Here is a 25,421-nt window from a genome sequence, read left to right on the forward strand (position 1 = left end):
AAAAAAATCGACAAAGAACTTTGGGAAAAGTGACAAAAGTGGTTTTAACTTTAAATTTGGACCCAGAAAAACTAAAAGTTGCATGGTTTACGGGAAGACAACACGAGGGTTAACACCCTCATTCCTGATTTAGGGTGGGAAAAAATATCGCTGCCACAATGTATTGTTGTCCTTTGTGCAATATGAGAATCTATACGCTGGCGCCAAATATATTATTAAAATATATGCTGATATGATATGAAATAAATAACAGATGCCCCAGCCATGTTCAAGTCCAAAGTCTGGACCCATAGGTGCTCTATAGTTGTGTCATTTTAATTCCCAGACTGAAAAACTTGTGCTGCAGAAGTGTGCTGTTGTCTATCAGTTTGGACTCGCAGTAAATAAATAGAGAAAAAACCTGCACATAACCTTTTCACAGGCCTTTGTATTCATTGTAACACCGATATCGGGATTATTATGATAGGATTATCTAGAAATATTTTGATAATTGCAGAATTGCTGTCATATCGCTGTGTATCGTGATATTATCTGTACCGTGAGCCATGTATTGTGTATCGTATCGTGAGGTACCCTTTGATTTCCCACCCCTATTCCCAAAGGTATGAGCGAAGAGATTTCATTTGGTTGTTTCTAATGAATTTGCGACTTCCTTGTCTTTTCACTTCCAAAAATGTCTGCATTTCCAAAAAAAAAAAAAGGAAATGTTCATTCATGCTTATTGATTTCATTGATGTTTTTCATTTCTTTCATTTTCTCGTGTCTCTCTTGTTATTCTGACTTTGGTGCAATTCCATTACTGTGCAATATCTGTATACTGTGCAATATCATTATTCTCATTGTTCAATATCTATTACTCATTGAATATGATCACCACTACTGGGCAATATTCAAATAATGTGTAATAACCCACACTGCATATCACACTGTATATAAAACCATATGTATATTTTTTTATATATATGTATATAAGCCTAGCGTCTCAGAATTGTGCACCTTACCCCCCTTTTTTGCACTACTTATTTTAGGAGGAGGAGGAGTTGCTTTTAATCTCATTGTACAAGTGTATAATGACAATAAAAGGCATTCTATTCTATTCTTCTATTTTACAGTATAACTTTAATAATAAAGGTTGTGGTTGCCTCTGCTGAGAAGTATTTGATGCTCTGGTTGTGGGTACCTACTGTATAATGAACCCCACCTGTGTAGCTGTGTTGTTAGAGATTGCCTGAGAAATGGTTATCTTGCCTGAAACGTGTGTGTACTTTTAAAAGATTTGGAGAATTGGAGCGCTGCCCTAATTGTCTTTATATATTATTACAGATAGAAGGATGAACATAGTAGAGATGGACAACGGAGAAGTGGTTCCTGCTGCAATAGTGTTTTTAAGAAGTTTCTTTATTCCTGCTGTGAAAAACATTGGAATATATTGTAGCTGACGTGAATGCAAAGTGACCACAGTTGCTATTAACAAGAGGGAAACCTTTTACAGCTGTCTTTCAAGCCTGCAGGCCATGTTTGATACTCAAAAGATCAAACGTGTTTAAGTGGAGTATTGTGATGAAGCGTGGGATGAGGCTAAAAAAGCCTCTCAGTTGTTATTTCCAAATACCAAATCAACTGAAATTATTGACCCGTAACAACAACAGACAAGCGCTTAAGTGCTTTTGTTTCTGTGACTTTCTTACTCTTCTTTTAAAAACACATCCCTGTCAGACAGATAAAGACTGTGAGCGTTTTCTTCTGGGAGAAAAGAAAAGACAAGAGGTGTTTGGCTCTGTTGGAGGCTGTCCAAAGAGCTAACAAAGTGTTTTGTGTCTGGATTTGTTTTTTTTTCTCAAGGGCAAAGCATCCAGTGGCGGCCAGCAGGCAGGCCTGCTCTGTGCTGTTTGTGCCGAAGATTTCATTTGGGAGCTAACACCATTTTGTGACAGCACACCGGCACCACGGAAAGACTGGGAGAGTGTGAGAGAGAGAGAGAGAGAGAGAGAGGAAAAGAAATGGAAAAGATAAAAGGAAATTAATAACACCCTGAGGCGCTCCGCACACAACTGGCTTCTGATTTCTATTTGTTTCTCATTCCGGGCCTCCGACGGGCCGCCCGGCGCGTTGACCGACAGCTGACATTAAAAACAAATGAAAGGAAGCATCACGACATCCCCATTATTTCATCCCGGTGTGTGTACGTGTGTGTGTATGTGGCGGCAAAGGTTGTGAAGCACACACGCTTGTGTTCAAAATGTTTTCTATGCACAATTTCACCCGTCATGAACGCCAAAGGCCAGAGTATTTAAATTTTTCCTCCAGTGAATTCCCCAACACTGGTAGCATGTTTTCTTGTCTTGTTGCTCGGTGAGCTCATGCTTGGAATGAGACGATACATAATTCACTTCATGTAACCAACTGGCTCCCACTGCAGAGAGATGCTGGCGGGCCAACGGAGAGGATAGGAGCTGGGTTTCTTATTTTGAATCAATTATTTATGGGACTTCTCATGAAATCCTCTCAGGAAAATAAATGTTTTACCAAACCAGTGACTATTGACAAAAGACATTGGGATTCCAGTAATGGTATGTTAGTTTTGCACGTACTTGCAATATTTCTACGTATGTATGTACGGAAGGGTGTTGCTGCCACGCCGAAAAAGATAAACGTATCATATTACATGAAAAGTTTATTGTTAAAACAAGTTGTTTTTCATGTTTTAACAAGATCATTTCTCGTTTTAACAAGATATTTTCACATTATAGCAAGATATTTTCTTGTGTAACACAATATTTTCATGTTTTTACAAGATATTTTCATGTTTTAACAAGATATTTTCACATTATAACAAGTTATTTTCTTGTATAACAATTCTTTTACATTTTAACAAGATATCTTCATGTTTTTACAAGATATCTTCACGTTTTAACAAGATATTTTCACGTTTCAACAAGATATTTTCACGTTTTAACAAGATATTTTCACGTTATAACAAGATATTTTCTTAAATAACACGATATTTTCATGTTTTAACAAGATATTTTCACATTTTAACAAGATATTTTCACATTATAACAAGATATTTTCTTGTATAATACGATATTTTCATGTTTTAACAAAATATTTTCAGGTTATAACAAGATATTTTCACATTTTAACAAGATATTTTCACATTTTAACAAGATATTTTTATGTTATAACAAGATATCTTCTTGTATAACACAATATTTTCACGTTTTAACAAGATATTTTTATGTTATAACAAGATATCTTCTTGTATAACACAATATTTTCACGTTTTAACAAGATATTTTCATGTTATAACAAGATATTTTCTTGTATAACACGATATTTTCATGTTTTTACAAGATATTTTCACGTTATAACAAGATATTTTCACATTTTAACAAGATATTTTCACGTTATAACAAGATGTTTTCTTGTATAACACAATATTTTCACGTTTTAACAAGATATTTTCATGTTATAACAAGATATTTTCTTGTATAACACAATATTTTCATGTTTTTAAAAGATATTTTCACATTTTAACAAGATATTTTCACGTTATAACAAGATATTTTCTTGTATAACACGATATTTTCATGTTTTTACAAGATATTTTCATGTTATAACAAGATATTTTCTTGTATAACACGATATTTTCATGTTTTTACAAGATATTTTCATGTTATAACAAGATATTTTCTTGTATAACATATTTTCATGTTTTAACAAGATATTTTCACGTTATAACAAGATATTTTCTTGTATAACACAATATTTTCATGTTTTTACAAGATATTTTCAACGTATTACAAAATACAAAAGTTATAACAAAAAAATAATAAAGAAATGATTTCTTGTATTGGCCATGAGCCCCGTTCCCATTGGCTGGCTCAGTGGCTGATGGTGTGGTGGGGGTGGTTAGTGGCAAGATAAAAGGAGCAAATGTCTCTTGTCCTGCTTACACAATCACACTCACCACCTGCCTGTCGGTCTCTCCGTCTGTTTGTTTGTGGACGCTAAAGACGAGGAGAAGATCCACCATCTGAAGCTCTCGTTTGAAAATGTAAGTATGCACACACAAACATGACTAATCCTTATTTAAGATAAGGTTAAGGGCTCTGCTTCTCAACAAGGGAAAGAGACATGCTGGCTAAACACGTGTTGAATGACAAGGAACTAGTGTAGAACCAGGAGCAATGTTCATACTCTATTGTGCCATTTGAATATGCACTATGCCAGTAATTTGTATGGCAATATTGTTTTGCTACATTCTAATTAATTTATTGTTGTAGTGCTGCAACAGCTTCATTCTATAATGTATGTCTTGTTCCTGTTTTGCACTTAACAAATAGGCTCATAAATGTTGCTGAATCTTTTCCTTAATCATTAATTTGTACCTCGATGTTGACGAGGTTTTATGAAACTGCCCTTTTGCACGTTGCGTTATGAGAGAATGAGTTTTTAACGGTCTATACAGACTCTAAACTTGCTAAATGTACTTCTGTTGAGCCAGACTAGGTCAGGGTCTCCCGCAGAAAATGTATTAGTTAAGGTGGTAGGGTGGGGTTTGCCGTCAGATGGGAGGGGTTACTACAGACGCCGTACTAAATTGAACAATTATTTATTAAACAATCTCCACCGCATGTAAAAACTGATTATTTTCCAATTCTTGGCACTTTTTTTTTTTTTTTTTATGCATTCTGCAGAGAAGGGTTTGGAATGAAAGGGAGAAAACAGGACAGAGTAACACTGTGGATATCGCTCATATACATTTTTTGGCGTGTGTTGCCTTAGCTGCAAAGTGCTGCGGGAGACCCTGCTAGTTCATCCATGGTGAAGTCTTTTTTGGAGTGATAATTATCAAACACACAGGTCCTCACTTGGCATTGTTTTATTTGTATTTATTTTCATGGCAAAAACAATATGCAACACATAAATGTGGCCGTTGCCATGTTATCAGTTATCAGTTGGCATCATGGTGCAACTCTTTCCTACCAGCGAGATAAAAAAGGTTACGCACATTTCATGTAAGAAATCATAAAAAAGGTTGAGGTATGAAGTGTTTGTGGTCTGTAGTCCAGTGGTGCCATGGATGCAGCAGAGTTTCGACGCAGAGGGAAGGAGATGGTAGACTACGTGGCCAACTACCTGGCGAACATCGAACAGCGGCCGGTCTACTCCGACGTGAAACCAGGGTATCTTCGTTCCCTGATCCCCACTGAAGCCCCACTGGAGCCTGAGAATTATGAAGATGTTATTAAAGATGTGGAGAGGGTCATAATGCCAGGGGTGAGCGTATGCTTTTGTGGATTTTTTGATGCACACAATTCCGTTGTAGATGCGCAGTTTCTCTTGTGCTCTTCTGACAAATAAGTGTAGAGAAAATTAGCTTGTCTTGGTGAAATAAGGCAACTTAGTTTATCCCGGAAATGTACGTCCGTTGATCCAGACTACTCAATAGTGCTTTATAAGTCAGTACACAGTACTGAAAAAATCATGCTCTGAGAATTCGATCGCATTGTGTAAACAGGTTTGTGTCACAACCAAAAACAACAGCAGTGTATTTCACATACTAATTCTGTTGTTGCTAAAGAAGTGCCAGTCAGTGAACACCTGCTGTGGAGAGTGAGGAGAATGTTTCACTATTACTAAAACTGTAAACTGTCAACAATAATTTTGGCAACCCTTTGTTCCAATTGACAAAATAAGGTTGTTTTAAAGTAGGGGTGTCACGATGTCGATTCTAAATTGAAAATCGATCGAAATGAGCTTTTAATTTCGCTCATCGAAATTAGCTTTCAATTTCGCTCATCGAAATTAGCTTTCAATTTCGCTCATCGATATCGAAAGCAGGATCGGCGATTCAGACTCAGTATATCTTTTTCTCTCCACCCTGCTTGCGAGCGTCCGAAGGAAAAAAAACACACACACATAGACGATACAGTGTAGCCTACTGGCAGAAGCATGCAGCTAAAGACACAGGGTAACTTTACCCTGTGTCTTTAGCTGCATGCTTCCAAACTCCATGGCCACTGCTGGAGTCAGATATGACTGAGAAACAACAGAACTGGAAAATCCTCCTGCGTGTGGCAACATTTTGCCTTCCCCGGGAGTTATGTAGACAATGAACGGAAAGCATGTGTGTCACAGGACTTCATGGTGCATTCAGTTGCACTTTGTAAATTCAAACTGTTGCTGTAAACCCTTCTGCCATCTAGTGGCTCTTATTGTGGCATAGCCATCAGTGCTGGAAAAATATAATAAATGTTTAAATCGAAAATTGAATCGAAACGTGATCTCAAAATCTAAAGCCAAATCGAATCGTGGATTTAGAGAATTGTGACATCCCTATTTTAAAGTGTTGCTTGTTTTCTGTTTTTCCAGGTCACCCACTGGCACAGCCCATACTTTTATGCCTACTTTCCAACTGCTAGCTCTTACCCCGCCATGTTGGCCGACATGCTGTGTGGAGCCATTGGCGGAATGGGATTCACCTGGGTAACAAACACTTTGCTGTGTCTCTGTATCTGACTCTGAACTTTATTTATTCATACACAAACCCAGAACTTTTGAGATTAGTATTTTGGGTATGTGTTTCCAGGCTTCCAGCCCAGTCTGTACAGAGCTGGAGATAGTGATGTTAGATTGGCTGGGGAAGATGCTGAAGCTGCCTGAGCATTTTATAGCCGGGACTCATGGCCAAGGAGGAGGTGTAATTCAGGTGGGTGTTTTTGTGTCCTTATGCCTCCCCGCAAGCAGTGCAAGGAGTCCAACCCACCTCTGCTAACATGTACCGTATACTCTTCTGTGGTTTGAAACATTTGTAAAGCCAATTTTATAGACTTGCATGAACTAGGACTCGCAACTGAGTGCCCCAAAACCATATTCATCAGCTGTTGATATAATAAGTAACTGTTTACTTTATTTCCAACATCAGTTCATCCATGGTGAAGTCTTTTTTAATACATTATACATAATGTAATACATTAATAAACATGCAAGTCCACACTTGGTTTCATTTTATTTATTTTTTTATTTTAAATGTGGGGTGACAAAGATCAGATATCAGTTGGCAACATGCTGTACATGTAAAGCTGGTTAATGATAAGTGATCAACTCATTCCTACCAGTGAGATCAAAGGTTACGCTCGTGTGTGTGTGTGTGTGTTTGCAAAAGGTTTGTGTGTAACTGTATGCAGGGCCTAAAGTTAACTTTTTTTGGTGACCAGCCACTTTGGCAGGTGGATTTTAAAATCCACTACCCACACAGGCTTTTTACCAGCCAATATTTTTGCCATCATAAAGATGAAATACAGGAAATCCACAAGAATCGCTCATGAACTTGTTAAGAATACACATTTAAGTGATTTCAAGTTATTAACAAAATCAATACTGCACTATATAAAACAATATAATAGAACTATAAAACAATATTGCACTGCAGTACATTTGTTCTGTATTGCTGTCGTAAATCAGCCACTCACAAGAATAGACCATGCAGTTTCTGAACCATGGTTTGAGTCATGTCTACATAAGTTAAGATCATTTTGAACAGCCTATTGTAACAAATCAGAGTTGCTTGCTTCCTGAAATACTCCATATTTTTGATTTTTTTTTGAAGTGTCTTCCAAGAAAATTAACTTGGTAGAAGTTAAAGTCGCCTTTTAGGATATTAATTGAGTAAATGTCTTGAAATATCTGGTATTTACTGTATGAAAAGTAATTTTCTGATATTATATTAACTTAAGTATTAGAAGTAAAAGTAAACCTTTTGATTATGAACTTTATTGTTGCTTCCTTAAGAAGTAATGAAGATGCTTAGGGGAAATGTAGTGTAGTATTCAAATTATTCATTGTTATTTAGGAAATGTAATGGAGTAAAAGTAAAAGTCTTCAGAAATATAAATAACAAAGTAAAGCACAGATACCTGAAAATTTGTATTTAAGTACAGTAGGGGGTTGGTTTTAGAAAGGGGGGGGGGACAATTGAGCACATGATAGTTTTAATTGTAAATTAGGTGTGACTGTGACTGTGGTTGTAAATTTGTATATTTTAATGTTTTGTATTTCACTTGCATGGGATTTTTATTGTGTTAATGACCTGTTAAGGGACTACGGGCGGAAAATAGCACTTGTGCTACAACCTGGCACAATGCATCTCTCCTTGTTCTTATACAAGGTTAATGTGAACTTGTGCATTGTCCCTGTTTAAATAAAATGAATCTGAACAAAGTATTTGTAATTAGTTACATTACAACACTGATACAAGCAACATTCAAGTTTGGTTTGTATCCACAACAGGGGAGAGGCATTGCTTTACAAGTTCCCTCTTATTCTCCAACAGGGCACAGCCAGTGAGGCAACCCTGATGTCAGTGCTCGCTGCCCGCTGTAAAGCAATCCAACAAGTCCAGGCTTCCAACCCCGGACAATCGGAGGCTGAAATCCTCCCCAAACTGGTGGCGTACACATCAGAGCAGGTTAGAACAAAAACATAGATATTTCCAATTTTATGTATGTCCTATTTAATGCAGAACTTTACCCACATTTCTGACTTCTTACATACAGTTTTATTATTTACTATTTTTAGATATTACTTAAAGGAACACGCCAACTTATTGGGACTTTAGCTTATTGACCATATCCAAGTCCATACATACCCTTCTCATCTCCGGTCTTACTCGACAACTTGGCCATGTGAACTCAGATCATTAAAGGTAACATCAGCAACAGTGAAATAGTTTTCCAGTGATTTAGTGAGACAGAGGCATTAGGTCTGATCAGGTTTAATACCAAGCTGACTCTGTGATTGGGTTAGGGAGTCGCCTGAGGGCCACACAGACCTTTACAGGGAGAGCAGTGTATTTAGTTTCTACTTAAGAAAACCGCTCTAATTTATCCGTGTATACATGTCTAAAATATATATGCATTTCGGTTTTCATAGTAATCTATTGTAGATGATCAGAAATATATCATTGATCATTGAATCTCTGAGGTCGGTGAAGACTCTTATTTCCCAGCAGTAGTTTTTTTTTATTATAAAAGGAGTACATTTGCTAAAATTTGACAAAAAAGTCCTGACCGTAATTTAAATGTTGTTTCACATTAGAAACTTACATTTTATGGTTTAAGGTTTGACATGAACACTATCCCACCCTAACTAACAAATTCTAACAAATAACTTCACCATATAAAATCATACAGTATCCATGAATATAAAATTAGCGATTAATCTTCTAACCGAAAGCGGGAGGCGATTTAATCGTGCAATCTAACAATTTGCTTGAATTGCGTTTCTCATAAATGTTGCATATATTCCCTCATAAGGCTCATTGCTCAGTGGAGCGGGCTTCTCTGATCGGAGGAGTGATGATGAGGAAGGTTCCTACAGACGACAATTATGCTGTCAGAGGGGACATGTTTAAGAAGATGCTGGAGGAGGACAAAGCAGCTGGACTCATCCCTTTCTATGTAAGAAAAAATAGCATCCATCCATCAAACCATCACAGTGGTAACACACATAGACAGACAAATACATGTCCAGCATTAGATATTGTAAATGTTTCCATTGAGTTACACGCATCTGTCATGCAATCTATATAATGCAATCATATAATATATATAATATAAACATATAATGCAATCATAGCAATCTATGTATGTACATTTTATATAACCACCTACACAACCGCTCACTGAGTTAACAGCTATGATAGAACATGTGTGATGCCGCTGTGCACACCCCAAGGCTTCTGCTGAAGGATAACATTGTTAGTGCTCAACCTAATGCATGTCTATCTGGTTAAGGACAACAATCCCTGTCTCAGCTGGACCCACAGATCACTATCAGGGAACAATATTCAGGAGGCTGCAATAGTCCTGCAGTTCTGAATAGTCTGTGTATCGAAAGTGATATCCAGATCTAAGTTTGAATAAAAAATTGACATCTGTGTCTGCTTGTATTAAAGCGATATGTTACAGTGGCTGCAATGACGTGCATTTAAAACTGTCGTTATGACAGTGAAAGTAGAAAATGGCATGGGTTACAAAGCACTTCAGGGTGTTTTCTTCAGTAATTTGTCTGTCTTTCAGCTGTGTGCGACCCTCGGCACGACGCCCTCATGTGGTTTTGATCACATCACCGAGCTGGGGCCCATATGTGAGTCTTCTGTCGCATCAAAACCCACTAGATATTTATATATATATATATTGTTTTACAACAGGAAAAGGATTGTAAAGCCCTATTGGCTTTATTAGCTGTACAACAAACACTTTGTTCTCATATTATACGGCTGATGCTATCCTGTTGTATGTCGATTTTAAGCCTGATGAGACTGATAAACTGACTTGTTTTTCTCAATTGTCTGACTGCTGTTAAGGACTGGATGGAAAATAACTTTGTACAACTCAATGCAGATAAGACTTAGGTCTGTTTTATCATTATCATTCACGGTTTTTTATTATCTCGGCTAGACTCCTACGATTCCTTCAGCATATCATCCCTGGAACGTCTACAACTGATCATCATCAAAACGATTCATTTTAAGGTTCTTAGTCTGACATATGGAGCTTTGAAAGATCAGGCGTTGTGTCCTTGTCTGTAAAAGGTGTTATTTTATTATTATTTAGGAAGGACACAGGGAGTGTGAAAGAAACTGCTATGTCCTGCAACCAAGTATTCCACTTGAGTGTGTGTGATTGAGAAAAAAACAAAAAAGGATGCATTTAGTCCGTTTTCCAAATATCCAGTATTAACTTCCTTCAGTATTCAGCATTAACGATTCCTCAATTATACCCAGCAAAAAAAATAACTTCAATTAATGGATTAATGTGTTAATATATGTATTTGAAATGCATGCATCATAGTTTTAAATCTTGATTGAAAACAGTAATTATTTTACAGATGTTAACCTCTATGTTTTCTTGTCCGTTCTAGGTAATAAGGAAAATATGTGGATGCACATTGATGCAGCGTATGCAGGGAGTGCGTTCATCTGTCCAGAATTTAGGCCTTTGTTGAATGGCGTTGAGGTGTGTACAAATATGCAAGTTCATAAAGTGCATAAACACTACAACATGGTAGGATTTCAACCTTGATCGTGGTGGTCAAAACAATTGATCAAAAACATGCAAGTCCTCACTTGGTTTCATTTTTTTTTATTATTCTAAATGTGGGGGTGACAAACATGTAAATCTGGTTAATGATAAGTGATCAACTCTTTCCTACCAGTGAGATCAAAGGTTACGCTTGTGTGTGTGTGTGTGTGTGTGTGTGTGTGTGTGTGTGTGTGTGTGTGTGTGTGTGTGTGTGTGTGTGTGTGTGTGTGTGTGTGTGTGTGTCTTTACTACATTATGGGGTCCGCAATCTGATAGCACAGTCTCTTGGTCCACCTGCATGGATACATGTTGCTGGTGAATGACAAGACAACCCATGGGCATAACTTTCATGTAACAGTTGTTAGAGGTAACATAAAATTTCTCAAGAGCAATTTTTTGGGGGGACACAAAATAATACAGCCAAAATTGTTAAATATTATAGACCCATTTAGTTATGTCCACTTATTTCTTTTTTTTAACTGAACAAGCTTATACAAGTTGTGGATTTTGAACTCAACTTTATGAGTTTTTGAAAGTTAAACTTGCATTTATTCGTTGGGTTCAGTCAGTCTGGACTGCAACTGGTTCATTGGCTGGCCAATTCCCATGATGCAAGACAGTAAATAGAGTTGTGTTAAAATTTGCTGAAAAGTTTGCAGTTTGTTTGAAATACAAATGTAACTTTATGAATTCCGTTTATTAAATGTGTCTGCTTGGAATGTAATGTTTTGTTGCCTGGTAATTGTCATTGTTGTGCCGGTTTACATTTGTAACCATGAGTTAAGTGACTGTTACGTTTGATAAGAAGAGCTGGAGTATTACAGTGTTAGACTATGAGCAGTAATAGGCTTTCTTCAGCCATTAATCTGTGGCGTGTCACTTCACTAGCGGCCATTTTATGTCAAGTGACGCAAGATCAGCACAGGGGCCCCTATTTTGCACAGGGCCCTGGGGTGACCCCACCCATGCACCCACGCTATCTCCGCAATAAATGTGATTATGTTGTTTTAACTTGAAACTGTGAGTTGAAATAAAGCAGAAAGGTATGTCTGTTATACTAGGCAAGGAAGGTTTCTTGCATTATTAAAGAAAATGAATTAAACTTAAAGTATGAAGTTAAACCAAGTAATACAAAGTTAAATCAACCAAAAGAACAACTTTAACAAAACTAGAACACTGTCGTTACATCAATCTCATTGACTTTAATTTCTAAGTTGAAAAAAAGGCAGTCTTCAAGTTGAGTGAACTTCGATTTTCAAGGCAGCAGGGGAACTTGCATTTCCAAGTTAAACTAACATGAAATTTATTACAGTGTACCAGCCTAATATCTCTAGGCTGGTAAGGCTATTTTATTCACTTTAAACATCAGATGAAGTGATTATTTTCTCTAATACAGATGATGCTGAGTCATTAATAAATTAATCAAGACAAAAAAATGATGATAACCAACGTATTTTCATGAGTCCGCTATGTTAGCGATTATAATCATGACCTAGATTGTTGAATTGCTTGTCGGATAGTAAGTCACCCACTACAACTAACACAGCGATTTGTGTGTGAATTGATATTAGGATAATATTGTAGATCTCCCTTTGTGTGCCAAAAAATTATCTTATATCTGTTTTTCTTTTCCCTGTCATTTTATCTGGCCAACAACACAACGCGATAGCTGTTTAGATGTGAGTTAGGTTCCTACAGTAGGTTCACCAAGCGGTCATATTATAATTATTAAATTATCTTGCGTCTTCCATTCGTCTGGGACGGAAAAGTATATTACAAAAGATAGCCCACAATCAGATGAGAACACATTAGGAAAGGTTTGTCTCTCTTTAAATAAACCCTGCCAGGAAGTGCTTATTTTCCTTAAGCTGTGCAAGATGTCGGCTGGATGTTTTCTTCTTTTGTATTTCTAATAAATTGTGCCTGTAGTTCAGATCATTTTGTTGGTGAAAAGGTTGTTTCTGCATCAGTAATGGTAAATACATTTGTATTATTGTGAGTGTTTTGGTCTACACATTTTTGTGTTGCTTATGTTACATGAAAAATGAACTCCTACGACCAATTCTTATTTCACTCCGGGCTTATATCTTCCCAAAAATATCCAGCAGTATAATATATGCTGACCTTCCTGAAAGCCACTGATATTTAATAAAATCGTGAATTGATGAATTGTCAATGTTTTTAAATGCTTCAATGCATCTTGATAACAATTTTTTTTTCTCTTCTTTCTTTTAAAGTTTGCAGACTCTTTCAACTTCAACCCACACAAATGGCTTTTAACCAACTTTGACTGCTCCACAATGTGGTAAGTTATGCATGTCAATATACTGTGTGACACAACGACCTGTTTAACAAAAGGAGAGTTAGCCTATCAATGTTTTTCTAGCACCTTCTGTCTTTTGTAATTTATCAGAAGATTAACCATTTACCTCCGAGTGACTCATGGTCACATAAAGTAACCATGAGTCATCCATTTAACTCTTGTGTTGTCCTCGGGCCAAATTTGAACCGTTTTCAAAGTTTTTTATAACAGAAATATGGGTTTCTTTCAACCAAATTGCCCAAAAATATCATGGATGTGTGGAAACTATACAACATTCTTTGCAGTTAACATTAATGGTTACTTCCAATGAATTTTGGGTGTTTAATTCAATTTTATAGCACCAAAAAAGAGTTTTAAAACCGTATTCTGACTAAACTTTGACATAAACCCGTCTGTGATCCACTCAACATCCTCTGATCTTAACTATTAGTGAAAATAATTCATAATTTCTGCTTTTTTTAAACTAGAAAATTAAGGATAAAATGTCATTTAAATTAGGTTGATTGACCATGAATTTAAAAAACATTTTGAAAAAAGTGACAAAAGCATTTAAAAAAAGCGCCAAACGCATCCAAAAACAGCAACAAAAACGTTGGCAAAAGCGCCTAAAAAAAAATCTTTTTCAATTTTGAGCTAAAAAGGACAAGTTTATGGTCGACGGTAAGACAACAAAAGGATTACAACTGATATCCATCTACATGTCAATCATTTTCATAGGATAAATAGAACTACGCTTCCCATCTGCCCCTTCTGTCAGCAGCAAACAAAACGAGCCATGCTCTGCACAAGATGGAAACCGATATTTCAAACCTTGACATGTGTTCTTAATACCTTTTTCCATCACTTCAGGCTCAGTCTGTCACTCAGCAGTAGTCTCGCATTGCCAGACCTATCTCACTAGGTATCTCTGGCTACACTGTTTATCTATTTTTAAATGCCTTTATTGTCATTGTACTTTACAATACAGCGAAATTAGGAGCGCTACTCCACTGGGTGCATACAATAAATACAATAAATAACCCTTACATGACATATAAAACCGAATTAAAACTGAAAGAGCAATGATCAGATAAATGCAAGTATTGAAGTGCAGGAGGTGACAGTGAGTGACTGGGTTTGTCTAACTACATTTGTTTAGGGAAACTATTGCATTTGGGAAGAAGCTATTTTTAAATCTGGTGCTGCTGGATTCTATAGACCTATAACACCTACAAGAGGGTAACAATTGAAACAGGTGGTGGCCAGGATGAGTATTGTCCTCGATGATGTTCTTGGCTCTTGAGAGAGTGTGGCTGAGTGCAATATCTGACAGGGAGGGGAGTGGGCAGCCAATAATTTTTTTCTGCAATCTTGATAATTCTCTGCAGAGCCTTTTTGTCTGCAGCACAACCACACAGAGATGCAGTATGAAAGGATTCTCTCAATGGTGGATCTGTAAAAGGACACCAGCAGCTTCGCATTCATGTTGTTTTTCCTGAGTATCCTCAGGAAGTGAAGGCGCTGCTGTGCTATTCTGGGATAGGGAGAAAAACGATCTGGCTTGTGTTGTATATCTTAACCAATCACAATCGTCCTGGGCTTTAAACCAGAGTCACTGCTGACATACCTGTTGCCATTGAGATATCTTCCTGTTTTAGTTGTCTGGCACATGCATAACTATTACCGTGTCAGATACTTTTATCAAAACATGCATGTTTCTATATTTGTCACAGTTTATGGTTACAATTTATTAACAGTACAGTTTTGCTGTAACCTTTTAATTAGGGCTGCGCAATTAATCCAATTTTGATCGCGATTTTGATTTCCCAACGATCACAAAAATATAATGTAATCAAGATTATTTTGCATGTTATATTTTGCAAGTAAACTCTTATTTTGTCTTGTGTTCTTGTGGGAAATTCAAAAAGGTTCAACTGGAAAAGTATTAAGGGAAATTTCACAGTTCAAGGCGTTTTACAACGTGTGAATCTAAAAGATTTTTTTGCATTATTAAATAGTGCTGTAAACATTTTGTTTCTGCTTGTCAACACCGATAATCAGGGTGAAGAAGAGAGACGACATCATTGGAGTCTTCAAGCACAGTGATCAACCGTTCTACCTGAAACACGAACACCAGGAGTCAGGTATAGAGTAAATTCATGTAATTCAAGTACTTGAATCGCTGATCCCGGATCAGGTTGGATGAACCTGGGGTCTACTGCTTATCATGACAACAATGTTAAACTGTTGGGATCGTGTTTACTGTTCACATTGTGAGGAAGATGGTTGGTGTGCCAATATCCACAAATTTCCGATTCAACAATAGCTACTGAAGCCTTGTATCAACATCTTAAAGGGGAACTATGCAGTTTTTTTAGCTTAATGTACCTTAACTGAACAGCTTCGGAGTCATTGGAATGGTTATATGACTTTTTTTCGGGTTGAATGGTGGTCGTGTCGCTCCCCCCTAGCACCTGTTAGCGGAAAAACCAACCTCACAACTTTGGGCCGGCGGCCTCAGCGTCAGGAAGTATCACGTGATATCAGGTCTCGCCATGTAACGAATTGCTTCACGGCACTGCACACATACAGGAACCGGCTAGCTATAAGAACTAGGTAGCGATTGAGTTTTTCACACTCTCGTCATGGCTGAAAGACAAAAAAGAAGCAGAAAGCTAGGAAAGCATTGTTGGAGGAACAGAAAGAGGAAACAGCAGACTGACCGAGGGAGGAGTCAGACACAAGTTAACATAGGAGCTGCCAAATATCTATTCTGAAGCTGTAGGGGGAGCTTTTTAGAGAAACTTGCAAGCAAAAAGTGAGAAAACAGCGAAAGAAATGGCCAAAACTGCACAGCGCCCCTTTAAAATGTAATGTAGTGTGTAGCCTAAACAAGATGATTACAGGCATGAAGATGACTGTGTGACAACCAGACAGGTGTGTGTTTTTGTTGGTGAGTTTTAGACCTTCCCCCTCCTGTTGTCTTTGGGTCAAATTTGACCCATTCTCAAAACGTTCCTATATCAGAAATTTGGGTTTCTTTCAACCAAATTTTCAAAAAAAAATAACGTGGATTGTTCCATACAAAGCTCTTCACAAGTAAAATAACTGATACGTTCACTACATTCATTGAATTTGTGTGTTTAATTCCATTTTAAAGCATTTGAAAAATTGAATTAAAATTTTTTCATAAAAGAATGCTGAAAAAGGTGACAAAAATGTCGTAAAAAGCTTCCGAAATGTGTGGGGAAAAAAACTACTAAAACATAAAGTAAAGGGCAGAAAAATATTGATAAAAACATCTGAAAAAGTGACAAAATGTCGGAAAAGATTCGAAAACGCTGGGAAAGTGACAAAACGAGAGCAAACAAGTAATTTATTCATCCAGAAAATATTCCATGGATCGACAATGGAAATAATCTTTACTTGCAGCCCTAGGTGGAAGGCAATCCCAAATACATCAGCTTTACAAGTTTATAATGTTCAATGTCAGAGTTTTGCTGATTCAACCTTATCGGAGAAATTTCTTTTGTTTTTGTATGATCATTTATTAGATCTGACGAGATGGCACAATGACCCTAAAATAGTTGGAAAAAGCGGAATTAACGATATAAGCATGTGATGTGACATTTTTAACTAATTTCTGTTTTTTCTTTCAACAGGGCTGGTCACAGACTATAGGGTAAGATGAATCATTATTCCTTTTTCATTTTTTTCAAGAAATCCGATAATTCCGGTTAGCACCAAACTCCAAGAGGTTAAAGCTACAACCACTCCTCTCTTCTGCAGAATTGGCAGATTCCACACGGAAGAAGATTTCGCTCACTAAAGCTGTGGTTTGTCTTCCGTATGTATGGAATCCAAGGCCTGCAGGCTCATATACGCAAGGTAGGAGACACATTACAAGACAACCGCTTAAGCGCTCACAGCCCGTATTCAGAAATTGTGCTTTTAAACGAGCCGTCTGGACTTCTGTACGGTTGTGATGTCACAAATATATTACATATAGGTAGAAAGTACCGCTACAGTGCCGTTACAGTCAATCCCTGGCTGCAATGACGGTGCAGAGACGCAGAGTACACAGATGCAAAAGACCCAGAAACACTGACCAATCAGAGCAGACTGGGCTTCTTCAGGAGTGGGGGCTTAAAGAGACAAGTGTTCCAACAGAGCGTTTCAGACAGAGGGTGAATACAGGTATATTCAGACAGGCAGTATGAGGAAAAATATTGAGTTTTTCTAACATTAAAGCATGCAAACATGTTCTAGTAGAAACACAAAACACTAGTATGAACCTGAAAATGAGCATGATATGGGACCTTTAAAGTCAGTTCATAGGTGTTGTTGATCCATGACTTTTACAATAGTATTTATTTATTTCTCTAACTGCTCAACTGCTTAATGTTGCTGAGTGGTGTTTGTAGGCATGCAATGGTTTTAAAGACACATTACAAGACAAAGCTAAAGTTATTAATCAGAATAGTGTTTCATTTGGTGCTTAAAGTCTGATCGTTTGTCCAGAGAAGAGTGAGGTGTTGGTTTACAGTTTGGGGAAAATGGAGAATCATTCCACAAAATGTGTGTTAGCCTTTGAAAAACCACCCATTTGCGGGGCGCTCTGGTAACTCACCTGGTAGAGTGAGCGCCCCACGTACCAAGGCTCAGTCCTTACTGCAGCGGCCACAGGTTCAATTCCGACCCATGGCCCTTTGCTGCCTGTCATTCCCCTTCTCTCTCCCACTTTCCTGTCTTAATATTTTTTCTCAAATTAAGCAATAAAAGCACAAAAAGAAATCTTTAAATAAAAAACACCCATTGGCTACTAGCAATATCCGTGGGATAATCCTGTCGTGTTAATAACTTAATCCAATTCCTGACTTTGTTATAAATGGCTAAAGGATTAGCACATTGCTGACAGTGGTGAGCATTCTGGCTTCCTCTTTTGTTCCTGGAAAAAGCTAACTTCTGATGATTGCATATGCCTGGTCTTTATGGCAAATGCCATCCCTTTGCTCCCTCCCATGCCTCACCCCAACTTACCCTCCTTACCACTAAAGTCCCTTCCCTGCCCTCATCTTTGCCTCTATTAGCATATCCTTTTCATCATATGTCTGGTTTGCATCTTTGTTTTATAGCAACATTTTACTACATTTCTTCTCCAATGCCCATCCTCCATAGCCTGGTCCTACCAGACTCTGGTACACTAGCCTGGTCCTACCAGACTCTGGTACACTAGCCTGGTCCTACCAGACTCTGGTCCATTAGCCTGGTCCTACCAGACTCTGGTCCATTTCATTAGTACAGAGAGTCTGGCCTCTCTCCATTGACAAGTGTTAACTTCCTTGAAGGCGGGTGCTCTGCTGAATTTTAAAACTATTGGATCTGCCCAGAGCCACTCTGGATCTGCCATAACCAATCGCTAACATTTGGTCGTGACGTCGGCTTAGCATCGCTAGTGTTCGCCTTAGCCAACTCCTTCACCGCTAACGGAGCGAGCTGGAAAATCTAACTGTTCCTGAACCCCGTGGGGAGGAGGGCCACAACATCATGGCCCCAACACAACTCAGCAAAGATTGTTCTTGCTCAGGCTTTAACTTTATGGATATTCGGCAGCGTTGCCACAACGGACCGAATGGCTTCGCTCGCATCTTTCTCCGCCGCCACTACGGAACAACAACTCAAACTAGCGCACAACCTCAACGTCATCATTCTCAGCCACTCCATCTGTTCGCTGATTGGACCGGTAAAGATTTGGCCAGAGAAAACCTAAGAAAATACCACAAACCCAGACATGGTACTGAAGGAAAATGAAAATTGAGCGGAAGTACGTAGGAGGGCGGAGCCAGGCTACATCCTCCAAACCCATGCCCATCCTTTCCCAGTTTCTTTCTCCATGCTTCAACCCCTTCACCCTGAGCCTGTTTTGTGTTTACGCTCCATTTTTAATTGAAACAGCTTGAACAGTGTTTTTGGTCCTTGTCAGACAATATGTCCAAATGGAAATGGACGCATGTGATAAAGTGATTGTGACTTTCCTATTTCCTAGCAAAGAAAAAACACATTTAAATTCTACTTTAAATCTACTTTACTTTTTTTTTCTCTTTACAGCAAGTGGCCCTGGCCAAAGAGTTTGAGAGTCTGGTACGAGCAGACAAGAGGTTTGAGATCTGTGCCGAGGTCATCATGGGACTGGTCTGCTTCAGGCTCAAGGTAACCACATCCAATGTTATAGAACTACTATTAATTGATACCAGGGCTGGACTGGGACAAAAAAATCGGCCCTGGCATTTTTGGCCCAGGCGGCCCACACCCACCGTGATTGGTCAGACACATTCCCTGCAGACAGTCTATGATATGAGTTGCCTAGTGTTCAGCGTTCATGTGATAGTTTTGGATCCTTCAAGAGGGGTCTCAAGATTTATCTGTTGATCTTACACTTAAATAATTCATTCATTCTTAGAGTTATGATTTGTATATTTATGGTATTTTTATATTATTTATAATTGATATTGTATTGCCATTATTGTTATTATTACTATTTTGCTTAATATTGGCTTAGCAACTTTAAATTTATCATATTTTATTTATCATATTTTGTCGCTTTGGACAAAAGTGTCTGCTAAATACTATAACCATAACCATAACCATAACCCTTCCCAAAAGCTTCAATAAAGCTGAGAGTAGTATATGCCCTGGAAAAGAGCACCAATACAAGAGGGTAATGCTGATGTTGAAGCAGCTACTACAGCCCCAAACATGTCCGAAATTTTTCCCTTGCACTTTAGTGGTCGTTTGTCCATTTTAACGTAGATGCTAAACTTCCAGCATAACTATTACGGCTTGTGTGTCAGGGCCGGGAGGCGTGGCCATGTGGGATTCGTAAATTTGCGGCCCGGAGTGGGGAAGGGGGTTCCTGGATTTGATTGGGTCAGGCCAGTGCCAATAAAGAAAATTAACCAATGGGCCGCTGTGAATTCTTTATGGGCCGGCCCGGCCAAAAAATTAAAAAAGCCTATTTATATCGGCGATTCGGCCCAAAAGTGCGTCGGCCCACCGGGAAAATGCCCGGTATGCCAGATGGCCAGTCCAGCCCTGATTGATACATCCAGTGTGGTCTTTTTACAAAATTCCAATACTCAGTAAAATGAGCACATCAATCCCAATCGAAGGAGCCACAACCAAACCAGATCAGGGTTAGTAAACACAAAGCCAGCCATAAATAAGCAGTGAAAAAGGATTTTTAGTATCTAAAACTGAATAAAACAAACTGAAACTACATAATTAGGCCAAAGAAACCCACCAGAAAAATGAAATGAAATTGTTTTGGTTTTTTTTACAGAAAGAGAACAGACTTAACATTGCCACTACAGGAGATGGCTCTATGCCTACTATTATGTCCTATCAGACATAAAAGCAGTGAAGAGATTAAACATTAAATACCCTTGCTATTTCAACAGCTGTCCAACTATCTATCCGACTATCCAAACTTTAATCTTTAATCTCTGCACTGCTTTTGGGTCTGATAGGAAGTAATTGTAGGCATAGAGCCATCTATCCGGGTTTGTGTTTACTAACCCTGATCTGGATTGGTTGGGGCTCCCTCTGTTGGGATTGATGTGCTAATTGGGGATGATTTACTCCACCTGTGCAGTATTGGTTGTATAATTAAACCCACCTGTGTGTGTAGTATTGTTTGCATTTGCCTGTGCTGCCCGAAATGTCTGTTGTGTGGCAATAAACTCAAATTGGAGTGCTTTCCTATAGTAGCTTCATTCATGATTAATCACGTTTAGGATTCAGCACCCAGCATTCAAAGCTTTCTAAATGCGTCCCGTTCTATTTTTCTATGAATTACCCTGTAAAACCCTTTTTTTTTTATTAATATTATTATTTTTGTGTTGCATACATACATGACTCTCCGTGAACCATCACCTTATCGTGGTGGAGAGGTTTGTGTGTCTCTGTGAACCTGAGGGCTGTGTTGTCTGGAGCTTTGTGCTCCTGGTAGGGTCTCCCAAGGCAAAGTGGTCTCAGGTGAGGGGCCAGACAAAGAATGGTTCAAAAACCCCAATGAAAAAGCTAAGCAGAGATGGAGTGACCCTGCCCGGAGGAAGCCCGGGGCCCCCGTCTGGAGCCAGGCCCAGACGGTGGGCTCGTCGGCGAGCGCCTGGTGGCCGGGTTTGCCACGGAGCCCGGCCGGGCACAGCCCGAACAAGCTACGTGGCAACTCCTCTCCATTCCATGGGCCCACCACCTGTGGGAGGAACCGTTGGGGTCGGGTGCGATGCCACATGGGTGGCAGTGAAGGTCAGGGGCCTCGACGGACCAGACCCGGGCAGCGGACGCTGGCTCTGGGGACGTGGAACGTCACCTCTCTGTGGGGAAGGAGCCGGAACTGGTGCGGGAGGTGGAGCGCTACCGGTTAGATCTGGTGGGGCTTACCTCTACGCACAGTCTTGGTTCTGGAACCATACTCCTGGATAGGGGTTGGACTCTTTTCTTCTCCGGAGTTGCCCAGGGTGTGAGGCGCCGGGCGGGTGTGGGGATACTCACAAGCCCCGGCTGGCGCCGCTGTGTTGGAGTTTACCCGGTGGACGAGAGGGTCGCCTCCCTACGCCTGCGGGTTGTGGGGGGGAAAACTCTGACTGTTGTTTGTGCATATGCACCAAACAGGAGTTCGGAGTATTCGGCCTTCTTGGAGACCTTGACTGGAGTCCTGCATGGGGCTCCAGTGGGGGACTCCATTGTTCTGCTGGGGACTTCAACGCACACGTGGGCAATGATGGAGACACCTGAGAGGCGTGATTGGGAGGAACGGCCTCCCTGATCTAAACCAGAGTGGTTGTTTGTTGTTGGACTTCTGTGCTAGTCATGGATTGTCTATAATTGAACACCATGTTCGAACATAGGGATGCTCATAAGTGTACCTGGTACCAGAGCACCCTAGGCCGAAGGTCAAGGATCGATTTCATAATCGTTTCATCTGATCTGAGGCCGTATGTTTTGGACACTCGGGTGAAGAGAGGGGCAGAGCTGTCAACCGATCACCATCTGGTGGTGAGTTGGGTCAGAGGGTGGGGAAGACTCTGGACAGACCTGGTAAGCCCAAACGTGTAGTGCGGGTAAATTGGGAACGTCTGGAGGAGGCCCCTGTCCAACAGACTTTCAACTCACACCTCGGGCGGAGCTTTTTCGTGCATCCCTGTGGAGGCTGGGGGCATTGAACCCGGTGGACAATGTTCAAAGTTTCCATTGCTGAAGCTGCAGCGAGGAGCTGTGGTCTTAGGGTCTTAGGTGCCTCAAGGGGCGGTAACCCACGAACACCGTGGTGGACAACGGTGGTCAGGGAAGCCGTCCGACTGAAGAAGGAGTCTTTCGGGATATGTTATCCCGGAGGACTCGGAGGCAGTTGCAGGGTACCGAAGGGCCGAAGGGCTGCAGCCTCTGCCGTGAAAGAGGCAAAGCAGCGGGTGTGGGAGAAGTTTGGAGAAGACATGGAGAAGGACTTTCGGTCGGCACCAAAGTGCTTCTGGAAAACTGTTCGCCACCTCAGGAGGGGGCGGGGAACCATCCAAGCTGTGTACAGTAAGGATGGGACACTGTTGACCTCAACTGAGGAGGTAATAGGGCGGTGGAAGGAGCACTTTGAGGAACTCCTGAATCCGACTAATACGCCCTCTATGTTAGAGGCAGAGCTGGAGGATAATGGGGGATTGTCGCCGATTTCCCAGGCGGAAGTCACTGATGTAGTCAAACAACTACACAGTGGCAAAGCCCCGGGATTGATGAGATCCGTCCAGAAATGCTCAAGGCTCTGGGTGTGGAGGGGCTGTCCTGGTTGACACGCCTTTTCAACATTGCGTGGAAGTCTGGGGACGGTGCCAAAGGAGTGGCAGACTGGGGTGGTGGTTCCCCTTTTTAAAAAGGGGGACCAGAGGGTGTGTGCCAATTATAGGGGTATCACACTTCTCAGCCTCCCTGGTAAAGTCTACTCCAAGGTGCTGGAAAGGAGGGTTCGGCCAATAGTCGAACCTCGGGTTGAGGAGGAACAATGCGGATTCCGTCCTGGTCGTGGAACAACGGACCAGCTCTTCACTCTCGCAAGGATCCTGGAGGGAGCCTGGGAGTATGCCCAACCGGTCTACATGTGTTTTGTGGATTTGGAGAAGGCGTATGACCGGGTCCCCGGGAGATACTGTGGGAGGTGCTGCGGGAGTATGGGGTGAGGGGGTCTCTTCTCAGGGCCATCCAATCTCTGTACAACCAAAGCGAGAGCTGTGTCCGGGTTCTCGGTAGTAAGTCGGACTCTTTTCAGGTGAGGGTTGGCCTCCGCCAGGGCTGCGCTTTGTCACCAATCCTGTTTGTAGTATTTATGGACAGGATATCGAGGCGTAGTCGGGGTGGGGAGGGGTTGCAGTTTGGTGGGCTGGGGATCTCATCGCTGCTCTTTGCAGATGATGTGGTCCTGATGGCATCATCGGCCTGCGACCTTCAGCACTCACTGGATCGGTTCGCAACCGAGTGTGAAGCGGTTGGGATGAGGATCAGCACCTCTAAATCTGAGGCCATGGTTCTCAGCAGGAAACCGATGGAATGCCTTCTCCAGGTAGGGAATGAGTCCTTACCCCAAGTGAAGGAGTTCAAGTACCTTGGGGTTTTGTTCGCGAGTGAGGGGACAATGGAGCGGGAGATTGGTCGGAGAATCGGGCGCAGCGGGTGCGGTATTGCATTCAATCTATCGCACCGTTGTGACGAAAAGAGAGCTTAGCCAGAAGGCAAAGCTCTCGATCTACCGGTCAGTTTTCGTTCCTACCCTCACCTATGGTCATGAAGGCTGGGTCATGACCGAAAGAACGAGATCCAGGGTACAAGCGGCTGAAATGGGTTTCCTCAGGAGGGGGGCTGGCGTCTCCCTTAGAGATAGGGGGAGAAGCTCAGTCATCCGTGAGGAGCTCGGAGTAGAGCCGCTGCTCGCTGCGTCGAAAGGAGCCAGTTGAGGTGGTTCGGGCATCTGGTAAGGATGCCCCCTGGGCGCCTCCCTAGGGAGGTGTTCCAGGCACGTCCAGCTGGGAGGAGGCCTCGGGGAAGACCCAGGACTAGGTGGAGGGATTATATCTCCAACCTGGCCTGGGAACGCCTCGGGATCCCCCAGTCGGAGCTGGTTAATGTTGCTCGGGAAAGGGAAGTTTGGGGTCCCCTGCTGGAGCTGCTCCCCCCGCGACCCGACACCGGATAAGCGGACGAAGATGGATGGATGGATGGACATACATGACATTGCCAGTTCTTTCTTGTTGTTGGTTACGTAACAATACACTTAGTGAATTTATATAATATATATAATATAATATTGTTAATAAACCAAAATGGTCACAAAACTCTTCTTTTTGTTTCTCGTTTCCCCCCTTTTAAATAAGATAAGAAAATATTTATAAGAAATAAAATTACATAAATAACAAAAAAATAAGAAAGCACTTACTCATACATACATAGGTAAAAAAGTATTTGAATAGTTAGAAAAAAAGGATATTAAAAATAAACACCCACACGTGCCCATATAAGGGTACTACATCAATGAATATACAGTACGTAACCTATAGTATACGTATAGTGTCTACTAGGCAAGACCAAAATCCTGGCTTTTGTGGATCCAAACAACATGAGCTTTTGTCTTTGCCCCCTCCTCTCAGGGCTCCAATCAGCTGACTGAGCTCCTTCTGAAAAGGATCACCCAGAGCAGAGAGATCCACCTGGTGCCCTGCCAGCTCTCCGGCCGCTTTGTCCTGCGCTTCGCCATCTGCGCACGCACCACCGACTCAAGACACATCCAACAGGCATGGCGGCACATCACGCAGCTGACTTTTGAGATCTTGCAGGAGCCCCATCATTAACCAGAAGGCTAGAAAGAGGCTGTCCACTCTGATGCTACAAATGAGGGGCCAAAGATAAGGCTGAGATTCTAAGGCTACATTTACATTGCTACGTTTTGGTTTTAAAAACAAATATGTTTTACGCCTCGTATTCACACTGCT

The 25,421-nt window shown here is 40.6% G+C and overlaps 1 protein-coding gene across 1 annotated transcript; it reads left to right on the plus strand.

Moving 5' to 3' along the window:
* Nucleotides 1–4,023: 4,023 nt before the first annotated feature.
* Nucleotides 4,024–25,421, plus strand: LOC114567147 (aromatic-L-amino-acid decarboxylase). The gene is made up of 14 exons (XM_028596098.1): nt 4,024–4,057; nt 5,071–5,283; nt 6,379–6,492; nt 6,596–6,715; nt 8,339–8,473; nt 9,321–9,464; nt 10,086–10,152; nt 10,930–11,024; nt 13,328–13,395; nt 15,454–15,536; nt 17,055–17,074; nt 17,182–17,280; nt 19,501–19,602; nt 25,080–25,421. Exons 2-14 carry the CDS (start codon nt 5,083–5,085, stop codon nt 25,278–25,280), a joined length of 1,449 nt encoding a protein of 482 aa, XP_028451899.1. The 5' UTR covers nt 4,024–4,057; nt 5,071–5,082; the 3' UTR covers nt 25,281–25,421.

The sequence above is a fragment of the Perca flavescens genome, chromosome 13, assembly GCF_004354835.1.
Source record: "Perca flavescens isolate YP-PL-M2 chromosome 13, PFLA_1.0, whole genome shotgun sequence".
Classification (NCBI taxonomy): domain Eukaryota; kingdom Metazoa; phylum Chordata; class Actinopteri; order Perciformes; family Percidae; genus Perca; species Perca flavescens.

Excerpts from the sequence above, each read along its gene's own strand:
- LOC114567147 (XM_028596098.1), top strand. The coding sequence starts at position 5,083 with ATGGATGCAGCAGAGTTTCGACGCAGAGGGAAGGAGATGGTAGACTAC. Across the intron at positions 17,281-19,500 it reads TGCAGGCTCATATACGCAAG|CAAGTGGCCCTGGCCAAAGA; the intron begins GTAGGAGACACA and ends TTCTCTTTACAG. Across the intron at positions 19,603-25,079 it reads TGGTCTGCTTCAGGCTCAAG|GGCTCCAATCAGCTGACTGA; the intron begins GTAACCACATCC and ends CCCTCCTCTCAG.